Raw genomic sequence first — 23781 nt, forward strand, 5'->3', positions numbered from 1 at the left:
CTGGGAGATGAGCGCTTTATTCATATATATATATATATATATATATATATATATATATATATATATATATATATATATATATATATATAGATAGAGAGAGAGAGAGAGAAGAGAGAGAGAGAGAAGATAGAGAGAGAGAGAGAGAGAGAGAGAGAGAGAGAGAGAGAGAGAGCTTTGCTTTGAAATTAGAACAAGTTCGTTTCATGAAGTAAATGTTTTGTTTGCAGAAAGTAAATGTTTGCTATGTCGATGACGTAAGTATATGTTTGCTCTGCCAACGACTTAAGTAAATGTTTGCTCTATCGACGCCGTAAGTAAATGTTTGCTCTGTCGACGACGTAAGTAAATGTTTGCTCTGTCGACGACGTAAGTAAATGTTTGCTCTTTCGACGACGTCGGTAAATGTTTGCTCTGTCAACGACGTAAGTAAATGTTTGCTCTGTCGTCGACAGAAGTACATGTTTGCTCTGTCGACCTGTCGACGACAATCCAATTCTAATTGCAAGAACTTTCTTTTCTCCAGAGGGTTCGAACCTGGCCGACTCCTACGACTGCAAGTACATCGAGACGTCGAGCGGCATAAACCACCAGGTGGACGAGCTGCTGGTGGGCATTCTGAAGCAAATCCGCCTCAAGAACAGGAATCCGGAGCACATCTTCAGGAAGAAGAGCAGCCGCAGGAAAAAGTACCGCGGCAAGCAGACCTCCGCCAGTCTCAAAGTGAAGAGCTTCCTGACGAAGGTCTGCGGGAAGGAACCCAAGAGCAAGTCGTGTGAGAACCTTCACGTTTTGTAAACAGGTTTGTTGGGCGTCTTTGGCAGCGGACGAGGTTTTCTTTTTTTTTTTTTAAAGGTGAAGATTTCTTTTAACAGTTTTTAAGAGAGAGACCCTTTGTAAGGAAGGTAAAACAAGTCTAGTGAGAGCTTTAAAATGTTGTTAGGGGCACCTCCAGGAGGAGTTCGTTCGAGTCTTTAACCTGGTCTACAGTAAAGAGGCTTTCTGTCGGTGTTTAACGTGAACAAATTCTGTCAGGATGTCGTGGACGGGATTTCCTCTTTATCGGGATATCAGAGATGGACAGAGAAGCCAAAGACAGGAAAATGAGAAACAGCAATAAGAATGCACTAAATACTTACACAGAACACGTAGTACATTCGGGTGAAAGGCCGTATGTGACAGTTAAGTGTTGGAAATCGAAGTGAGAGTTCGTTAAAAACGTGTTTTAGCAGACTCGCGTAAATGAGTGCTTCGCGAGGGAAGTTTTGGAGACATTATTTTCTGATCCACAGAAATGGCACTGGAAAGATGATAGCTTTAAGTTCAAAATAATCTACTAAGATACTATGTTCGAAATGTTGTCAACAAAACCTAGAGATTCCTAATGAAGAATATCGTCAGAAAACAGTCCCTCCCCATCCCACACGTCTTGAAATAGCATTGACGTTATTTTTTAATAATGCCTAGATATTTATCTATTAAATCTCTTTTCGAAACGCAATATCTTAGCTCATTCACCAAGCGGAACACTTTGGGGGTCGCTGGAAAACACCGAGAACGTTTCCTTCAACCTTCAGTACGAGTTAGTAGTTAACTGTGAAGAACCTTGACCCTTTTACCTGGAATCAAATGTAAAATGATTGCATCTACATTAGCAAGTTGCATTGGGAAAATAAATTGAAATTTATTGTAAGTCATACATGAATATAACAGTATGGAATAACGGTGTATAACTGATATAACTGTTAGAGTACTGCAAGTCCAAACTACAAAACATATTGAAAAATTTCCCTGTGGGACAAGAGCAACTGTAGTCGGAAGTCAAAACAGGAATAACGAGTGAAAGCGAGACACCATGCCATATGCAGATACATAAACGGATGTGAGAGCGACCAAAGACTGCGTACAACCAACGATCTGTTATTATTGCAGGATACGGGAAAACAGCAATCCAAACAGAACCTCCAAAGGATTGAAAAGGTCCTGAAGAACAAACAGACCCACAAGAAGAACAGGATCTCGCACTTTCACATCAAAACTTCCTTAAAAAGAGTTTAGCATTATTGACAACATACTCTACATACAGAATTTCGAAAACGGTCATGAAAATGATCCTGGAGAACTCGGTGACCGAATTACCGTTGCGATAGGTTCGTTGGTTAAGTTTCTAGAGTACACAGAATCAAATGATAGAATTGATTTTTGACTGAGGAAATAAATCCCACAGAGTAAGGTTATTTACGAAGCGGCAATCTCACACTCTTCACTTTAGAAAGCAGCTGCTCTTGATACACTTCAGTACAAAGAATTTGGGTGTACGACCCTGGAAATATAGCAGTATGTAAAGGTTCATATTGCATGAATCACTAAGCATTCGTTCTGATATGACATCTATACGATTCCTCAAGTATTCAACTTCACCCGAGAAACAGAGTAAATGAATTATCTTCGGCTTTTTTCCCTACAGAATATACTTACATATAAGCAAACATACATTATATATATATATATATATATATATATATATATATATACATATATATATATATATATATATATATATAATATATATATATATATATATATATATATATATATATATATATATATATATATATATATATATATATATATATAATCGCAAAACACAACCTGAACTTTCTCAAGAGACATCATTCAAGACAAAACTTGTGTATTTTCATTCCTTTGTTTTTGCAGTTTTGTTATGAAAACGAGTCTCGTTTAAATATTATTTCTAAAAATGAACCCCCCCCCCCCCCCCCGCGCAGGACTAGATTACCTGAGTTATTAATAACGTAAATAATTTTCCCTGCAGCCACAATCATCACATTTATTTTACAACCAAATTTACAGCTTTTGTTCATAATGCAACACATATACTACGTATTGGTGACATTTATAACTTCAGAATGGGATCAAATACAATTCAAGCTACTGATAATATATATGCAATTTAAGAATAAGAAGAATTTTGGACAAAGGCAAAGTGCTGGGACGTATGAGGTCATTCAGCGCTTAAACGGAAACTGACAGTAAAAAAGTTTGAAAGTTGTAACAGGAGGAAAACCTCAAAGCGGTTGCTCTATGGCTAAACTGTTAGGAGTAGGTGGAAAGTAAGATGGAAAAAAAGAAGATGAACGGAGGTAAAGTAAATGGAATGAAGGAACACTACAAAAAAAAACCCGGAGGTAAAGTAAAAAGAAGGAGGGGACACTTCAAAGAACCTCAAGCAATGCCGATACGGCCTCCCCCAACCCTCGTACGGGAATTTGCAACTTGATACCGACCAGCAATGTGCGCATTTTATTCGTAATCTCAAGTATATCAAGTATCTATCCCAGCCGTACCCGCTGTAACAATAAACAAAAACAGGCTCCAGTCGCGAAGATTAGGATTCTATGAGACGACGGCTTTGAAAGCAATTTCGGCTGTGAGAAAGGTGCTTGAGATAAAGAATTCCAGAAAATCAAGAGGAGACGAAGTCAAGGATCTTCATGTGGATCTGAAAGAAAACCTAACAGTTGCCCCAAGAAGTATCAGGTTCTGAATTTGGGACTAAACCCCTTCAGGGACCCACAAAAGGGGACTTATATATTGCTTGAAAACGTGGTTTGAATAAGAAACTACATACTATCAAAATCGACATTCTTAGCAGCGTTAGTTAACCCGTTTATTGTATACATCCCTTTTCATCGTCCGGCACAAAATACAAAATCCACAGCACTAAATCCCCTAAAAACATCATTCCTAACTAGATCGAAAAAAGGGGCAGAAAGAGAAAACACTAAATCAATAACCTTGACAAACAGGCATCGCTCCTCGAAGACCATCGTCAACTCTAGTTTATGGGGTCACGTGAGGATCAAAACTTAGTATTTCAAATCTGGCGGCTAAAATCAGAACCAAGATTTTCAAAGTAAATCCTCAAAAACAGAGTGCCAACAGACATCGATCTTCCGGGATATGGTTTTTCCCCTTTTATGCCATCATATAAACAGCGAGAATTTCTTACCTTCAGTTGATAAGAGTTACAAAAGAGCTGAACTGGTTCTTTATAAGTGCAAAAGATATACGAGTGTCTCAGCAAATCTATCTGGGGGGGGGGGGGGTGATCCTGTGTGTATCCATCATTGCGGTGTGTTTAGTACAACCCCATTGGGGAGTACCGTAAAAACAAACAAAATATTGTAAATGCAAAGATAATGATCCCCCCTTCACCACCCCCGGAAATATTGGTCCTAGATAACGAGCCCCGAAAACCCTTGGGGGAGGGGGATAGGGGGGAGGATTGACTATCTAGGAAAGATCTTGTATCATATAGAAGTAGTCTCTCTCAACAGACCTCCTGCTACAAATGAATATAAACAGAAAGTAACTAAGGACAAACAAGATTGGAGCATCCCCTGGAATTGAAAAAATTATGCAATGTTAACATCGAGTACAAGCTGTAACACTGTGTATATATATAATATATATATATATATATATATAATATATATTAGATATATTATATACACGTATACAACTTCTATAATATGCATGTATATATTATATATATGCATGTATATATACTATATATATATATATATATATATATATATATATATATATATATATATATATATATCATAACTTTCCAAATTTCTGTAGGACGAAAACTTGAAAATTACAAAAAAATAAAAATAAGACGGAGACTAAAAACCACTAAGAATCTTTGGTAAATGCTCGCAGAATTGATTCTGGCTACTTTCGTTATGAAAATGTTCCGTTTTCTAAATGAGTTTAAGTGATGGTATTCCTAACACTACCTAGACCATCTTCATAATCTCTGTTTAATCCATTACCTTCCAATTCGCTTAATCCCTTTCCTGATTTAAAAAAGCCAAAACACATCGCTTGAGAGAGATGATTTTCCCCTAAATAATCAGTCTGGAACGTTGCTGAGGTGTTCAAATTCCTACAAGGCTTCGTAAAAGTGTTGGTATCACAACAGTGACCTTGGAAAAGAGTCAGCAACAACAACAACAACACATATGTATATATGAAAGTATTCGCAAACCACGTTAAGATGCACTCATCAAGAACTTTGATCTTAATATAACGACGAACGGAAAAAAAAAAATCTTCGAGCCAACATTTCTCTTGTCTTCAAGTGTCACAGACCTATTCTTTATCTTCGTCTACCGACTGTGCTTTATCGTCCGTTTTCTGACGGATACTTCCGGACCTGATGAACGTGCGCAGCTCTACGGGGGTGCTGCATCTTCATCGACGAATGAAGGCTCGTTCTGCATACAGCTGTGCATTTCATCGTCTGAACTTATTGTATTTAATCGATATATTTAGTCCTCTTGAACTGGGAGGAGCTGTAGTCCTAGGATAAAAGTACCTTAAGCTCATGCTGCCTAATCTTTCTGCCTTTCGTCTTTCGCACTGCACGACTTCTCTCTCTCGTGCCTTTCAAGGATAGGTTAGGCCTAGTGGGTGGCGACTCGAAAGTTGGGATCAGTAGAATGCTGCTATTCGACCTCCAACTGCACTTCTTCTATCGTGCCTTGCAGATGACAAATGCTCATACAAGTGTCTCACCTGCTATAGTAGGTTCACATCAACCGTGCATTTGGTGTCTAGGCCAGACCCTTACGACGCCTCCTGATTGGCTGCTGATAAGCCAATGACATGGCTGGAAAGTCTCAGTCTCTCTTGAGAGTTTACATAGGCAGGATATATATTCAACCTCTCCTGAGAAGAGGTGGAACGTATGGATCCTACCAATGTGAACTCTCGAGAGAGACTGAAGAGTTTCCAGCCTTGTGACTGGCTTATCAACAGCCAATCAGGAGCGTCAAATGCAAGGTTGATATGAATCTTACTATAGCAGTCTCATCATCTTTACTTCTTGGCGATGAGAGGTAAACATTGGAAAACTGGCAAAACACGATGCATTCAATTTCGAAGGACAGAGACGCAACAATAACTCACAATAGGATTCACTGCCGAGTTCGGGTGAAAACGCACTTGGGCTTCGGCCTCAAGACTGAATTATTAGCTTCCCTGGTCATTTTAAGGAGGTGGAATGACTGAAAGTGGAGTTCTGGTCACATGCGAAGTACGTTAAGTTACTGTACATACACAAGTGTACATAATTATGTTAAGTCTAAGTGTTAAATATAAATATAAAAAAAAGCAAGACACATGCAACAAGTGTAGTACGTATATATATACAAAGCATATTAAAATATAACCGTACATACTTATATACAAGTATATTTGAATCTATACGCCATGGTATGTATGTATACACAAATACATATATATGTATACACACACTTAATATGCATACACATGTACATAATTAAGATAAGAGTTCAAGGTATTCTAGAGGAGGATAATACAATACCGAAGAGGCACGTAGCTTCAGAATAGCAACTAGATTTCCATAGGTTAGCTAATTAATTAGTCGAAACGAGCACCACTTGTACCTGACACACCTTTGTCTACTTCCCACCCATTTCCCGTTTTTAGTCCCGAGCAAACGGCCTTTGGCATCGGGCACAACTGTGACGCACTGAGAGACATTTCGTTGGCACTCGGTGTGTTTTCACTCAAATTCTGGTGGATGTATCATTTGCGCTCCTAAGAACCGACTGCATTTAACTTCTACAGCATCTCGCTACCCACCAAGTGAAAATAAAATGAATACAACGATTCACTATACATAAAAAGATAACGTTTGTGTCTAACCTTAACCACTTCAGACATCCGACTCGTAAACTGCACGTACAGTTAATTCGTACTCGTACATTGTATTATATGACCCTTGAAACACATGCACGTACACGCACTAATCTAATATAAATATATATAATATAATATATATATATATATATATAGATATTAATATAAATTATATATCAATGTAGCACGAATGAACGCATGCTTGGAAATATCCAAAAATCCACGAAAGAAGGCGAGCGAAAACCGGGCCTTGTTCAGAAAAAAAGGCCCAGTTTTCGATCGCCTTCTGCCATGATATATATATATAATATATTAATATATATATTATATATATCTATATATATAATATATATATAATATCTAATAATATATATATATAAATAAATATATTATATAAAATTCATTATATTATATATATAAATATTTATAATAAATCTTATATTCCATATATATATATTAGATATATATAATATTGATAGTTATATATATATGTATTTAGTAAGATAGTAAATAACTATAATTTATTATATATTATATATATGAAATCTATATATAATAATATATAATATATAAAATATTAAATAATATGATATATATTAATATATATATATATTATCTATATATAAATATATATATAAATATATAAATTATTTTAAATATATATATTATATATATAATATTAAAATAAAATATATAATATATTATATATATATATATATATATATTTATAATGATTTACTATATATAATCTATAATATTTATATATATATCTATATATAATATTGTATATATTATATGTATTATATATATATAATATATATATTAAACTATAGCTATCATACGTAATTTATTTATCTTATCTTTATTTATAGATTTATTATATAATTAGTAGTAGATAATCCTATATATGATTATTATATATATTATTTATATTTTAATTTATTAATATATTATATATTTATAAATTTAATAATTTATGTATATAATTTATTTATAGAATAATAGGTATAATTTATATCTTTAGTTTAAATATTTGTACTAGTTTGTATATTTTATTATGATTTCTTATAATTATAATTAAATATGAACCTCATATATATATATTATTTTAAATATTATAGGTATATTTATATATATAATCGGGAATATTGTATTATATTTATATTTTTTTTTTTTTAATATATGTATATCTATATATAATTATGATCTATTATATATATATATGTAAAATATTTAGAAATTTATTTATATCTATAGTAATTTATATTTTTTATGATATATATCTATATGTATTTGTTTTTGGATATTTATCTATTTATATATGTATATATATATAGATAAATACTATATAATATTATTTATATATATATCTATATATTTTATTTTGTGTATTTATTTGATAATATTTAGGTATATTTAGATCTATGATATTTATTTTATATATATAGATATTTATATATATATGATAGTGGTGATATATCTATCATTATATAGATATACTATATATATTCTATAGATGTATATATTTATATATATAGTTATATAGATGTAATTATTTATATATATTATATATATGTATATTTATTTATATATATCTAATATATAATAGATATTGTATTTTATTAGTGTATATTTTTCATAGAGTTTAATATATATATAATATGATATATATATATATAGTATTTATTTATATATATATATATTATATATAATTTATTTTATATATATAATATATACATTACTATATGTATATAAGTCTCTAGATATATTAATATTTATATATATAGTATATATAGATATATATATATAAAAAACTTTTAAAATTTTATTGATTATAAATTAACGTTCTCATATATGTATATATATATATATATATATATTAATTATTATATTATAGTATCTATATATTGTTGTATATATAGTTATAGTATATATATATATTGTGTGTATATAATATATATATATATATATTATAATATATGTATATATATTTATATATATATACTATATATATATATATATATATATATATATAATATATATATATATTTCAACTCCATATCGATCTGACCATGAGGTGCTGTGATTTGAAAATCGATCGAGTACCTCGGAGTACCCACCGTGACCTCTCTGTTCGCTGCATTTTTCAATTCCTGAACTTAAAAAATAATAAATAAATAAATAAAAAGCTGCCAACACCCTCTACACTTCATTAAACCCTACCTACACCACTCCTTGGGCTTTAGATGACCAACTTTCACCGAATGTGAAAAACGAGATCTTTGATTCTCTGATCCTTGGGATATATGACGGACTTGATTCTTACCGCATTCTGACATTTCAAATGATTATTATCTTTCCTGGAAGCGTCCAGTCGCGTACTTCCCATTTAAGGAAGCCTCTACACTTGATCTCTATAACAACACGTTCCCCGAAGTCTGAAAATTGCATCATTTACAATTATTTGAAATTTTGGCAATCAATCACTTCAGCTATTATGAAGGCCGAGGCACATGACTTCCTATATCCATAAATAAGACTTTTCAAAAGATTTGACGCATCTCAAAATGTCTGACTCATGAATCAGATTGCACCGGGTACACACAACATTTCAAGCCTTGCTGCTAGAACAGTGGTTTTCAACCTGGAGGGAGGGGGCGAACCCCCCCCCCCCCCCCCCCCCCCCCCCCCCCCCCCCTAGAGTGGAGTGATTGTCCATTGAGAGGCGCGAACCCTGGGGGAAAATGAAACATTCTCTAGTTATATTGATCATTCTCTTAACAAAAGTGAGGAAATAATATTCGAGGCTAATGAAAACATGCAAAGTTCTCTCGCCTTATGACGTCAGTTTCCTATAGTCTACTACTCTGTTTGGACTCGTTCGGATCCTAAGGACGTTCGGATCCAAAGGACGTTCGGATCCCCGTATCTCTTTTTGGACTCGTTCGGATCCTAAGGACGTTCGGATCCACGTATCTCTGTTTGGACTCGTTCGGATCCTAAGGACGTTCGGATCCACGTATCTCTGTTTGGACTCGTTCGGATCCTAAGGACGTTCGGATCCACGTATCTCTGTTTGGACTCGTTCGGATCCTAAGGACGTTCGGATCCACGTATCTCTGTTTGGACTCGTTCGGATCCTAAGGACGTTCGGATCCATGTATCTCTGTTTGGACTCGTCGGATCCTAAGGACATACGGATCCACGTATCTCTGTTTGGACTCGTTCGGATCCTAAGGACGTTCGGATCCACGTATCTCTGTTTGGACTCGTTCGGATCCTAAGGACGTTCGGATCCACGTATCTCTGTTTGGACTCGTTCGGATCCTAAGGACGTTCGGATCCACGTATCTCTGTTTGGACTCGTTCGGATCCTAAGAACGTTCGGATCCACGTATCTCAAAGTCATTCCAAAAAGAATAAAAACACCCATTTCTCTTTCTTTCGTTTAAAATCTGGGATGGAATTCTACTCATAGATGGTAGGGGGGGGGGGGGGTTATCTCACTGTTTCTCTTTCTTTTGTATTTTCGTTTAAAATCTGGAAGGAAATTTTACTCTTAGATGGAAGGAGGGGGCGTGATGATAATGATAACGTTGAGAACCATTGTGTAAGAAGGTCTACAACTCCAAGACAAGCTGCCGTTCATTCTTATTTCTTCGCTTTGCGACTTTGGCACTGACGATGCCAGACACCTTGCGGAATTTAATGTGGATTAATTGCGATTTCTGGTAATAGCTTCCTGCACTAACTTTCTAAAATGTTTTAAGAAAACTCTTGGATTCTAGCTGTCACGGATTGAAACTTTCTAAAATATTTTAGGAAAACTTTTGGATTCTAGCTGTCACCGATTGAAACTTTCTAATATGCAAAACCAACCACGTTTGATTACGGTCTGACGCAGCATAGCTGCACAGGAAGAGAAATTTAAAATAGATCAGTTACATAAAACGATAAATAAAAAATATTACACACATCAATTTGTAAATTACTCGAGATAATGGAAATTAAATAAAGCCACAATATACAATACGAAATGCAATGTGAAGTATAAATTAAATATATAAACACGTTAATAAATGAATAGATGCATAAAAGAACACTAATAGACCTCAAAACTAACAATTTAATTGTAACACTACCATGGACATAGATTTCCCCATAAAAAATAAGATCCTTGGTATTTTCCAAGACTGGTTTCTTGAAACAAGGAAATTAGTCGTGAAATGGTCACAGCTGTGAAGAATTGATAAATCGTGCTGTAGAATTGGCTGGCATTGCGCAAAATAACTCTACTAAATTAGCATAATAAATAGCTCCAGCTGTAGCCAGCATGTGGAGTATGTATATACGAACAATTTTACTCGGTGGGCCTCTTCTGTCACAAAAGTCATCCATAACCGCAGGTACAACGCATTCAAATAAGCATTATCGTTTCCATGTTATTTTGTTCTTAACAAAGAACGTTTTAACTAGGATAAGAAATAAAGATGAAGATTTACCCCAGAATTCTAGCAAACTGATTAGTACATGAAAAAAAGAAGTGATGACTCAATGTCAAGATAAAACTTGCAAAACATAGCTTGCACGCATCAAGAAGAAAAAATGGATACTTTACGTATAGCAATTTCATCAATGATTCACAGTAATAAAAATGGCAAGAAGCTCACGCTTCGATAAATTACACAAGTTACTCGAAAATTACAAAAACAGAGTGCCAACATAGACAGAAAAAGAGGTCTTGGGCAATGCAATGGCATTCTTATAACTTTTCCTACAGAATTGCTTTTCCCGATTCCGAAAAAGTGATGGTAGTAGTCGGGAAAGGAAGCATAGTTACCCATTACCCACCTCGAGTCTACAAATGGGTATAATACCCACAGCTTTTAAAACCAACGACCACACAAAAGCAAGCACTGAACTACAAATTATGATGGCTGACATACCTATACTGCACGCAGGTTAAATAAAAAAAAAAAAAAAAAAAAAAAACAGCAACCATATATATGTAGATTTACTCTATCCATATCATTTGATCGACAGCCATGAAGAGTATATGTACATATTTAACGAGCTAATCCCGTATGAAATTGCACTTGCCCATGAACCCAATGCATCTTTATGCAATTCATCCATACGAAAAAAAAAAAAATTTAATAATCGTCAAAGAAATTAAACAAAAAATCATATCTCTGGAAAAAAAAAAAACTTTTGCGACACTAACCAAAACACTGAGAGAGAGAGAGAGAGAGAGAGAGAGAGAGAGAGAGAGAGAGAGAGAGAGGGTGCCTTTGGGGATGATGTTTGGTTCTCAGAGACTGTATAGTTAAAGAAAAAATTTTGTTGAGAAGTTGAAAGTGGAGGAGAAGAAGGACATACTTTCGATGTAACACGAAAAGGCTTTTCTGCAACTACTCTAGGAACATGGAGTGGATCCGACTACCTCCCGCATCCTCTCGGCACGCGCTAAATTCTAGGGTCAAATAGCGCCTTGTTTCACCAACGAAAATTAAATACGCTATATTTTATATTAGAAATAATAATTGTTCTGTACTGTTTAACATGCGCATTATTTTTTACATTTTCAATCATAAGTTTAGTTTACTATCATAAAAATCCTGCATCTTAACTCAACACGAAACATTTTTTCAGACCTTTTTAAAAGGCTCTGCCATAGGGCTTTCCTCAGCCTTCAACAACAGCAAGAACAATAACAACAAGAACAAGAAGAGTTTCTGGGCCGTGTAAGCGAAAATATATGGGATGGGCGCATCACGCCGTCAGTGAAAAATAAAAATATAACAAACAATGTGAACATAAGCCTGTTGCGAACCTCAAAATGAATGCACGGTAAAGTAAATATATAAACGAATCATTTAAAAACTTCATAAATGCACAAAAGATGATTTACCCACAGAGAAAACATTACCTAACTTATGATAATGGAGCTAAAACTTTTTTTTTTAATAAAAATAAAAAAAAATAATGCACAGAACTGAATAAACATAGAATTTCAATTCATCGTCAATAAACGATTTTTACAAATGTTGACGATATTTTGCACTGACGGGTGGAAACGAATTGAACAAAAATAGATAAATGTTTCGTGGAATTAATCTGTCGAGGGCGTCTGTTTTGTATCGACAACAGCAGCGGCGGCAGCAACGTTTACGAAAGTAACTCCATTCCGCAATAACAACCCAGTATTCTAATCACAACCGCGACACATCTCCAGTGAAGAAGCAAGTGGACAATTTACAGACTTTAACGTGTGAACATTAAATCTGATTAGAATGCATTAACGGTGCATATTACTTATTCAAACACTGTACTGACATCACACTTAGTATATGGAAATATGTAATCTTGTAATGTGATCCGTCATTTCTCTTTTCACTGTTTCCAATGTTATTTACAACTTCACGAAAAGTAGCTATTGCGACCTCACCGTGGATGCTGTGCCACAATAGTAATTACAGAGAAGCCGGTTTTTGTGACTGGTCATTATAAAGAAGTCGGCTTTTGCTTCACTCACAAAGCAGGCAACGTCAAAAATCATTTCTAATTCCATGGAGCAGACTGCTTATTAACCTGGAAAAAAATGACTGATATAATTAAGTAACATCAAAGGAGGTCTGTCTCCCGTGCGTCACAGCTCCCCCCAAGTAACGTAACCTTCAAATTTCTTGTGGAAAGGGGCACTTATTCTTTACATATTCATACACATCCAGGCTTGTTGCCAATGAGCATATAAAATCATCAATGTAATGACATATCGCCTGAGGCTACAGCACAAACAGCTCAACGTGAAATTAATTTGACTTCAATAGAAACATTGTGACAACCGAGACGACTTTTGAAAGGACAATATTAATATGAAAAGTAACTACTATAGCATAAAACTACTTTATAAATCATCTACGGTCCAAAATATGTTAGTACTACTCTATGAACAAAAATAAGAGAATACAAGATTCGGAATTTTTCAGTTTTAAAATTTGGAGACTCCTTCAGCAATAACGATCAGTGTCCAAGCCATAACTGAACAGAATGTAATATTACTTCCCCCACTTCATAATCCTTTATAGTTGGTTCGCACCGTAGAAGTTCCCCCCCCCCCCCCCCCTTTCCCCCACCCCCATTTTTTTTTAAGAGGCATTGTCATCTCTTGTTTCTGGGATACAGCCCACTCTTTCTAGCTCAATCTTTTTTTTTTTAATCACAAGACTTTAATAATTTAAAAAACCAACAACACACAAGAAACCAATTGATAAATAACAACAATGGCAATGACGGAACACTCAATGGTTCTAATAATTTTAGATTTTGTAAACCCACGCAATTCTTAAATAGGAATTTATATAACAGTAAAACATTCACTTTCCTTCATTCCCCTACGCCTTAAATAAACTTACCGGTTCAGTTTAATTTTAATTTGGTATCGTGGGACTGTCTGAAAGGAGATAAATGGTTCTGACAGTTTCTATCTCTCTCTCTCTCTCTCTTTCTCCCCGACTCTTTCTCGGAACTGCTAAGCAACCTTGTATTATATTCTCATCATAATTCCGGGAATTCACCTCACCACGGTCTCTCTCTCTCTCTCTCTCTCTCTCTCTCTCTCTCTCTCTCTCTATGACATCCTCAAATTAGTTTAATACATACATAACCTATCTGCTGGGATTTGAGTGGATTCATCCATCTACTCTCTCTCTCTCTCTCTCTCTCTCTCCTCTCTCTCTCTCTCTCTCTCTCTCTCTCTCATAAAGCAGCAGGTTCTAATTCTCTCTCACACAATATCTGACAGCCCATACCGCTGTTGTGCTCTCACCGACTGGCTAAAAAAAATAAAATAAAATAAAATAAAAAATTGTAATCCGCTGGAGATTTTCTTCCTGGAAGGAATGTTCCAGTGCGACCTCTGTGTGATCCAATGTGGAAATGTCACCGCCAGGATTAGTTAACAGGAACCGATATATACAACCTAAAAAAAACATTCGTGGGTTTTCAAATTCCAAGTAATTTATGGCCTGAAATCATTCGGTGATCGGTAAAATTTTGATCGCACAATGTCAATCGGATACCGATATTCAAAAGTAATGTTTCGCTGATCGTAAATTCGAATGATACGCGAGTAAGTGGACATTATGATTTGCTGCGGTGCTCTTCCGACATCTACCTAGTGAATTTGCAAAACTGACGAATGAAGCCGATCAAAAAATACCCATCGAATGAAAGCGACGAACGTGCCTATCGAATTAGAACAAAACAGCTTACATACCGTTATCACAAAGCATCAATTTTAATAGCACGTAAAATAACTACATAAATGATCCCAAAACATCTTCATTGACTCACATAACTTCATATTGCTATTGTATTGTAATTTGGAAAACTATCTTTGCTTGAAAAAAAAAAAAAAAAAAACTATAAAAGAAGAGTCAATAATGATCGGTTAATCACAAAGTTCCCAAATAACTGATGAATGATGTACCGTTAATTACTGGCTGATAAGACATCGCTTTATTGGTGATTTGTCATTGCAAAGATTTATTGATAAAAATGTGCATGATTCTCTGATCGCCGTAGGATATTAGAATAGAATAAGAGAATTCGGGCCAAAGACCAACGTTAGGGCTTACTATCAGATCACTCAGTAAGATCGCTGTAACCTTAACGAATAGTAACGTATAGTACCCGTTTTTCCATACAATAAATAGCCCACGAAACGATAAAAAAGTAAAAACAAAAGAAGCTGACGATTGGGACACAATGACTCATCCGCTGATGGCAAAAGCAGAGGAACAATAACATGAGCATACAACGCAAACCATTTTGAAGCGAAAAGCTCACCATAATACCGGAAATTCATTTCAACTCGACCATAAAAACAACTCTCTCTCTCTCTCTCTCTCTCTCTCTCTCTCTCTCTCTCTCTCTCTCTCTCTCAATAAAAACCTAATAAACATTTCAAATGCGTACACCGGGAAAATTTGTCAAAAACAAATGAAATTAAAAAAGTAACTGGTAACGCCCCTCTCTCCCTCTCTCTCTCTCTCTCTCTCTCTCTCTCTCTCTCTCTCTCAACAGATAAACCTACTGTTAAGAGGAGTCTATCGGGCCATCTATTTAAAAGCGCCTAGGCAACATCAGTTGCAGGGCGCGCGCGCGCAGAGAGAGAGAGAGAGAGAGAGAGAGAGAGAGACGCAGCCGCGCAAACCATTTTAGAATCTTGTTAAAGAGAAGCTCACGATAAATGCTCCTTACGAATTATACATCGTAAGCGTACACTTTTCATTGTACATATTATGCTGCAAGGTATTCTCAGTCCCATATTATTACACCGGTATATATTGGCTATATGAATGCAGATATATATGTAAGTATGTATGTGTAAACATACACACACATATATATACACATAATATGCAATATATATGTGTGTATATATACACAGATGCATATATACATATATGTGTATATATATAAAGATAAATACATATACATATATTTACATATATATATATATACATATATATGTAGTAGAGAGAGAGAGAGAGAGAGAGAGAGAGAGAGAGAGAGAGAGAGAGAGAGAGAGAGAGAGAGACGACTAATACCGCCAATTTACGATGATGAAAAAGATAAAAAAAACAACATTACAAAACACTAATACTTCAAAAAAAATTAGAATACAAAATTCCTTTAAAACATAATGAAAAAGTAAGCTGTACAACTCACATATACATTTAATCTTTTCAAGCGAGTTTATTTCAAGATGAATACAGCTAACCGACATACAAAGTCGAAATACTAATCAGTCAACGCTCGTGTGTAAACTGACTGAAACACTAACAAATCATAATTATAAAAAAGAATTTCTAGTCTTTGATGAGATATTAAATGAGGTTTATGAAAACCTTTGGCCTTAAGGAGCCTATATCGTCAAACAAGGTCCATGGAGAAGGAATTTGCCTTCAGTGACCTATTTTCCAAGCAGCTGTGCTTGCAGAGTAGGAGCCTGTACCGTTGAAAAGGAAAATGACAGCAAAAGGTTTGAAATGTGTTACAAGAGGAAAACCTCGTCACTGTTAACAGAGGGCGGAAAGGAAAATGGAGGAGAATATGAAAGGAAGTACAATAAAAGGCACGAAAGGGGTTGCAGCGAGGGGCCGAGTGCAAGCTGCAAAGGAACCTAAAGTTATTTGTATGTCTGCATGGTGTTTTTACGTTTTATGGAACCAGTGGTTATTCAGCAACGGGACCAACGGCTTTACGTGACTTCCGAACCACGTCAAGAATGAACTTCTATCACCAGAAATACACATCTCTAACCCTTCAATGGAATGCCAGAGAATACCGACCACGCCATTGAGGCGATCTTAAAGTAATGCCTGCAGTGCACCTTACGACGTGCACCTGACAGAACTGATCCCATTAGGAGCCGGTAATCGGGCATTTCCCAACTCATCGTCGACAAGACGTCAGCATTAACACTGGCGAACAGACTTCATTACATCGGCAACAAGGCCTGATTTCATTTCCTCACACTAAAATTGTAATGAAAACACACACACACACACACACACACACACACACACACACACACACACACACACAACCCAACCAGCCGCAATAAATATCGACATCATCATCATCACCGTAAGTCGTTCGTTCACGTAAAAGGAAGTATACTGCATCCGAGAAGCACACAGAAAGCGATCAAGAAATGGGAAAGAACAAACGACTAATGACGAGCCATCATCCTTCCAATTCCAATCGTCCACTTACCAGACTGACAATCCAACCAACGCCGCTCCACACAGGAGAGAAATAAAAAAGGGGGAAAAAAAAAGAAAAGGAACAGACGACTCACAACCGGTCATTATTGGGCGTAGGAAGTCCCCAACGAATTACACAGTCATTAGAAATCCAATTCCCGGCACAACAGTCGTCCTTTAACCCGTCAATCCACCAAACTGACAGTTTCTACGAGCAATGAGTGATCTGTCTCTCCGCCTCCCTTCCCCACCATCCCCCCCTGCTGGAGGGACGGAATATCGACGAACTCAGACTTGACGCTGTGATGGACGGAATTCGAATTTATAGGAGTTGCCCTGAGAAAGGAAAATGGGTGGTGCCTCTTTTGGAGAGAGAGAGAGAGAGAGAGAGAGAGAGAGAGAGAGAGAGAGAGAGAGAGAATTTTACTTACGCAATTAGGTAGGATATTTTCGATTTCACACACAAACAGAGACAAGACAGGGAGACTTTATTTACAGTCTACTAATAAACTGAACCTTATTTTCTGCTATCAATTTCGAACGCCCTACGTGCATGCCAATGGCCACGAGAAACAATAAGACTAAAAACAACAATGGCGGGGCGCTTCAACGATCAAAACAACACTAGGTCGGTGCTTCAAAGAAATCTTTAAAGCATCAAAAGAAGTCCATGATTAGCTGCGGGCAGCTGACAAATCCGATTTGGCATCGAGCAACATCGTCGGTTCTTTGCACGCTCGTCCCCCCCCCCCCCCCCCCCCCCCCCCCGCGCCGCCCCCGCAGGTCACTTATGCCACTTCAGTCGTACCCCCCAGTTATCGTGCGCTTTTCGCTTTCGACTGACGTTTGACTTAGCATTCGTTTATGACTAATTCTGTAATTATCTCGCTCTATAACGATGTCAATAACATCAGTCAAAGGCAGTTTTTGCCCGATTCATGGAGAACTAATACGGTGAACAGTGTAACAGCGTCTCACTATTGCCCCGACTATCTGGATACTTTCAAGATCAACAAGGAAGCGATGGCCGATAAGAAACAGGACACAGAATCATTCATTTCTCTAATACCGGGTTGGCAACGTAAATCGATAACTTTCACATCTCTTATCTCGGGATATTCCACTCTCTCTCCCTTACTCAGTCTGTCAGGGCATGCTCGAGTTGCATAATAATAAAAAAAAAAATACATTCCAATATGTATCCATTCTCGTGGTTCCTTTAAAAATGCGTTTATACCAGAGGTTTACCTCAACCACAAGAATTTGAACAAAATGCCATGACGTTTATTTACATTTTCATTCGTTTCTTCTTCTTCTTCTTCTCAAATTGCCAACTTTCTATCTGTATCTATCTATAAAAAAATATGTTACAAAAATAAATAAACATATATTATAATAAAAATATAATATATTATATATATAATAGATCTCTACATATATATCTATATATCTATATATATATATATATATCTATATATATTCATTTAGCAATATATTATTTATAATATATTAATAATATATATATAAATACTCATATTAATGTATATAATTCCTTATCTCTAATATATATCATATATGTACATATACATATATATATATAGATATATATATATATATATATATATATATATATATATATACTATATATATATATATATATACATAGCCTATTATAGGGCTAGCCAAATCTTAATTCTGGAAAAGGGTAATAATAACTTTGCTGTCCAAGGTAGGCATGAGAGAAGCGCAGTGATTGACTTAGAAGACGACACAACAACGGAGATATGAACGTCACTCTCTCCAGCGACCGTAAATCCAGGAAGTGTTCCAAGTCAAATGAACGGGAAACAAGACAGTAACCCATTTATACCCCAGGGCACATGAAAGTGACCGTTGACGCAACTATGAAACCGGTCAATAGGAATCACTCACTGAAAGGCATTTTTTTTATAGAATATACACCATTTTACCTTGCACCCACTTTCAATGTGCTGTGCAAATTATTTCGTAAGCTCATTTGTGCAAATTAGCATTGCTCTTTCCGATCTGGAAACCAACTCGATTCGATCCAGAACCTGAATGTATTGCAATCCAAGACAGCAACACCAACGTCCCACTTGAATTTACAAACATCAGCAGCAACGTATTCCCTCCGCTAAGGATATGGCAACACAACTGTTCAACTGAAGTCGCCCAAACAGTGCAGATAACGCTGGTCCATTTTGTTGTCTCATTTCCACGGCAGCCGCGGATAAACTTATACCGTTTCGCTTCGTTTCCAAAGCGTCAACTATTGTGATACCAAAATGGGTATCAAGAATACAAAAGCCACAGATGAGGAGCAGCAGCAGCAGCAGCAAGAGGAGGAGGAGAAAGTCAGATGGGCCTGTTGTGGGCTTATTAAACTTGAAACTGTTTCGCTTCGTTTCCGAAGCGTCAACTACTGTGATACCAAAAATGGGTATCAAGAATACGAAACGCCACAGATGAGCAGGAGAAAGCCAGATGGACTTTTTGTGGGCTTACGACAGCTGCTTTCAAAACAATAAATAAAAAAAAACTTTCCCCAAATGGTCTCATCTCATTAGTGTAGATACTACTACTCCCTATAGCCAGTGTACATAGTCACCAATAACTCTAAGGATGGTTACAGTAGCACCTTTTTGTAAAGATGAACGGCGGTTAGGAAGTTCTCCACGACCACATTCACAAGAGCCTGACTAACACCGTAGGTGCAACGGAGATGGCTGCAACTGAATATATACATATCAACTTTTTTTTGTGTAAATAGTCGTGTACAATCTGAATAGGGTGATCAACTCGAGAACACCCAGTGTTAGGAAGTATGTTAAGGAGACGATCAGCAAACCTATAGCTCATTTCGGCAGCTTCTTCCATTCCTCGCTCCCTCTTCGTCGTCGCCATATATATCTCCCTCCCACGATCTACACAGAGGATCTTTAAGGCGAGATAACCAAAGAATCACTTCGACCCGTTTCTGTTTCCCACACGATACCCAAGGAACAGGGGATTATCTGAGATTCTTCCCAGATCATGACGGAGAGTCATGGAGAGAGAAAAAAGAAAAAAAAAAAAAGAGTTTTCATTTTTGTGCCGAATTTCGCTCGAAGACAGATGAAACCAGATATGATGTGATGTTCGACAGACTGCTACAAACCCGTCCTTCCTCTCGACCTGATTGTATTCGCCTTGCATTCCCCCCCCCAAACCCCCGGCCAACCTCAGTTTCAAACGATTCCGCGTCACTCGTGTCATACATTAGTCGTTCGTAAAAGCCATCGTCGCTTTACTGACAAGGACAACGGCATCTTTTCCATTCAATGATTAATTACTGCTAACTCTATGCCCTTGGCGATTAAGGACCTCTCGTCACAGGTCACATCCCGCAGTGAATGTCAACGTTCCTTATCGAAGATCATCCCACGTTTTTAAAGTGTAAATCTACAAAGACTGGATTGAATTTCTACCTGTGAATCCAGCGATAAACAACAATGACATCAACGGGGTAATCAAAAAACGAAAACACAAATTACTCGACAACAAATGACACCACTTGCAAATGTATGACGCATCACATCTTGTAGTAAACTGACGACTGCAATTATTTTTTATACAGAAAATAAAACAGAGCCGGGGTGCAACTGCAACCTTCTCCTCCCTTCCGCCAACACCTAAACCTGCATGACGGCAACGTCTTTGCATAGTACAACGTTTTTCCTATTCGCGCTGCAAAGCTGATCAGTTTAGATGTGGATTCCATTTCATTTTTGAAAAAGAATGACGTGTTCATTTTTCGCAGAATTTTTACGCATTCTGTTCGTTCTTTTCAGACGTGTAAATAAAAGCTGAATTATTATATATATATAATGAAACGATACTAACCACAAGGGTTATACTAATTCTTGAAAGCGATAAACAACAGAAAAAAATGTACCAGTTAAGAATAGGGATTGCTTTTACGCAAGGGTTCATGCAACGTCTGTATACTGTTCATCTCTCTACTATTCTATATTTATAATCCGCCTCTATTTTATTGCATTCTTCATTACAGGAAACACCAGGGGAATAACCTTGCCACAACATGTTTTCGTCTCTTTCTGGAAAATCCTGTTTTAGAAAATGGATTATTAGGTAATGAGATCAAAAGATGAAAGTCACACAATCCCCAAATATTTATTGAAACCTTTGAAGAACAAACATTCTCAGCAAAGTCCTAATAAATCTCTCCGTAAAATTTCAAGTCCCTAAAATAACTTTTGAAGGGCAAATCCATCTCACGTACTGTCAGAGGATACAGAGATGAAAAGAGAAGTTAATGTTACTTTTGAGGGCTTTGATTTCGTCAGCCAACGAGAACCCATCGCGGATCCTGGGAACAACAGTTCTAAACCAATCGAACTCTATAAAATGCGACGATGTGATGGCGGTGACATTTCGTCAAAAGTCAATCATGTCTGGTTAGTAGGGGAAGCAGTGTCATTTTCTGACTATTTTTAGGTCCAATTGTAATGGAAAACATAGGCCCAAAATTCCCCTTCCGTGAAGCCTATCGTTACTTTGGCCAAATCAGTAAATAAAAATCGACTGGACCTGGGTCATGGAACTCGCGTAGTTCCTCGACAAGCATTTACGTTCCTGTAGTGAAAGCACAACGGGGTAAGTTTCAATCCATGAGAAAATTAGAGATTCCTCAATAATTCTTCGCGCGTACTAAATAAATCATGAAAATCTCGTGGATTTGACCGCAATTAACACTTAAAAAAGGGAGTTTAAATAAAGATAAGGCTAATTCGACAAGATTCCACATGCAACAAGGCTGCTCGCCTCAAAAACGAGAAACCGGTAGTGCTGACTGAACATACAGTACAGGGTGTCCATAAAGTCCCGGTACCATGCAGAGCAATAAATACTTGTAATGGTACTGACACTTCATGGACACCCTGTATATTCTGCTACAACGCAGCCTAGTGCTACAGTATATATTCTGCTAAAACGATGCCTAGGGCAACATGATTCTTATGAAGTGAGGTAGCAACGTTTTACACGCATTTGTTTAAAGGAGACGTAGACTATCCACTTCAAACACAGTCCTGACGAACAAGCAGCACTACAATTATTATACTCATCACGGTGAACTTTCCGTCACAAAATTATCATCAGCGATTCGGAAACATTCACACAAAACTGTCAAAAACAAAACCATTGTTAAAAAAAAATAAAAAGAGTGGCACTCACATCATATTACAATTCAAGGTGAACGCTATGAGCAATTGTAAATGTTATGACCACAAAAACGGCAGCAGCTCCCAATGGCAACAGCTGCTATAGACGCGACACCTGTCGGCTTTGCAGGAGTGTGTGTTTGTGAATAATAGTGGGTGTCAGAGCGGACGTGGCCCTTAATACTACAGGCACAAACTCTCGTCAACGAGGACGTGTGCAACAAATTCATTATCCGGTTAATTCCCGCGTGCGACATTTCTCTCCAATATCCACGTGGATTCAACCGGATCTCCATTTCATATATATAAAAACGACCCCAAGCAGAGATGGAGTTTCTAAAGAATGTAGTAGTACTGCATTTCTGTCAGGTAGCGGAGAAATGTTTCCCGTTCTTCTAGATTAGAGCAAAGGAAGTAAATCACGGGCTCTTCAAATAAAACAAAAACAAAAAATGACCCATTTATAATCTTTATTAATGTGAAATTTAACATCACGTTTACTTCATAATCGGCATGAGGGAATTTTGCATTAAAAAAAAAGAAAAAAAAGAATGAAACTACATTTCCCTAGAATACAGTTTTGTCGCTGGGTGTCGAAATACAAGTCGTAACTACAGTACAAAGCTTCCCCGATGGTTTTTGTATTTAAATTTCCCCAAATTTTATTTACAGCAAACAAGAGCTATGTAACAGTCTTGCTCACAAAGGGTCGGAGGGAAACTCGTTCCCTCATCCTTTGGATAAAATGGACACTAACGAACTTAATACAGGAACTAAGACGATAAACAACGAAAAAATAAATAAATAAATAAAAACTTCCAGTCTCATGTGACCTTCCACACACACACACACACGCACACAGCACTCAATTTCCAAAACGCTGTGGGTGGGAACTTCCAAGTAGGCTTTACACAAGCCAAGGACAAGCAAACAATTCAAGCATAATTCCCAGCTAAATATAAAAATGAACGAACAGAATAAAGAGAACCAGCCTAGCATTCTCTCAT

General features: G+C 36.5%; 1 protein-coding gene and 1 long non-coding RNA gene across 5 annotated transcripts in view; one reads left to right on the forward strand and one right to left on the reverse strand.

Moving 5' to 3' along the window:
- LOC135212755 (mucin-4-like) overlaps window positions 1-2481 on the forward strand; it is a 620473-nt gene extending 617992 nt beyond the window's left edge. For all 3 annotated transcript variants that reach the window (XM_064246503.1, XM_064246504.1, XM_064246505.1), the window contains one exon: window positions 524-2481. In XM_064246503.1, the coding sequence (XP_064102573.1) occupies window positions 524-795 (272 nt within the window). In that variant the 3' untranslated portion in view covers window positions 796-2481. The remainder of the gene's footprint in view (window positions 1-523) is intronic.
- The window catches only part of LOC135212756 (uncharacterized), an 819431-nt gene that overhangs the window by 684623 nt on the left and 111027 nt on the right, over window positions 1-23781 (reverse strand). The gene's annotated exons all lie outside the window — the stretch shown is intronic.

Source organism: Macrobrachium nipponense, chromosome 41, assembly GCF_015104395.2.
Source record: "Macrobrachium nipponense isolate FS-2020 chromosome 41, ASM1510439v2, whole genome shotgun sequence".
Classification (NCBI taxonomy): Eukaryota; Metazoa; Arthropoda; class Malacostraca; order Decapoda; family Palaemonidae; genus Macrobrachium; species Macrobrachium nipponense.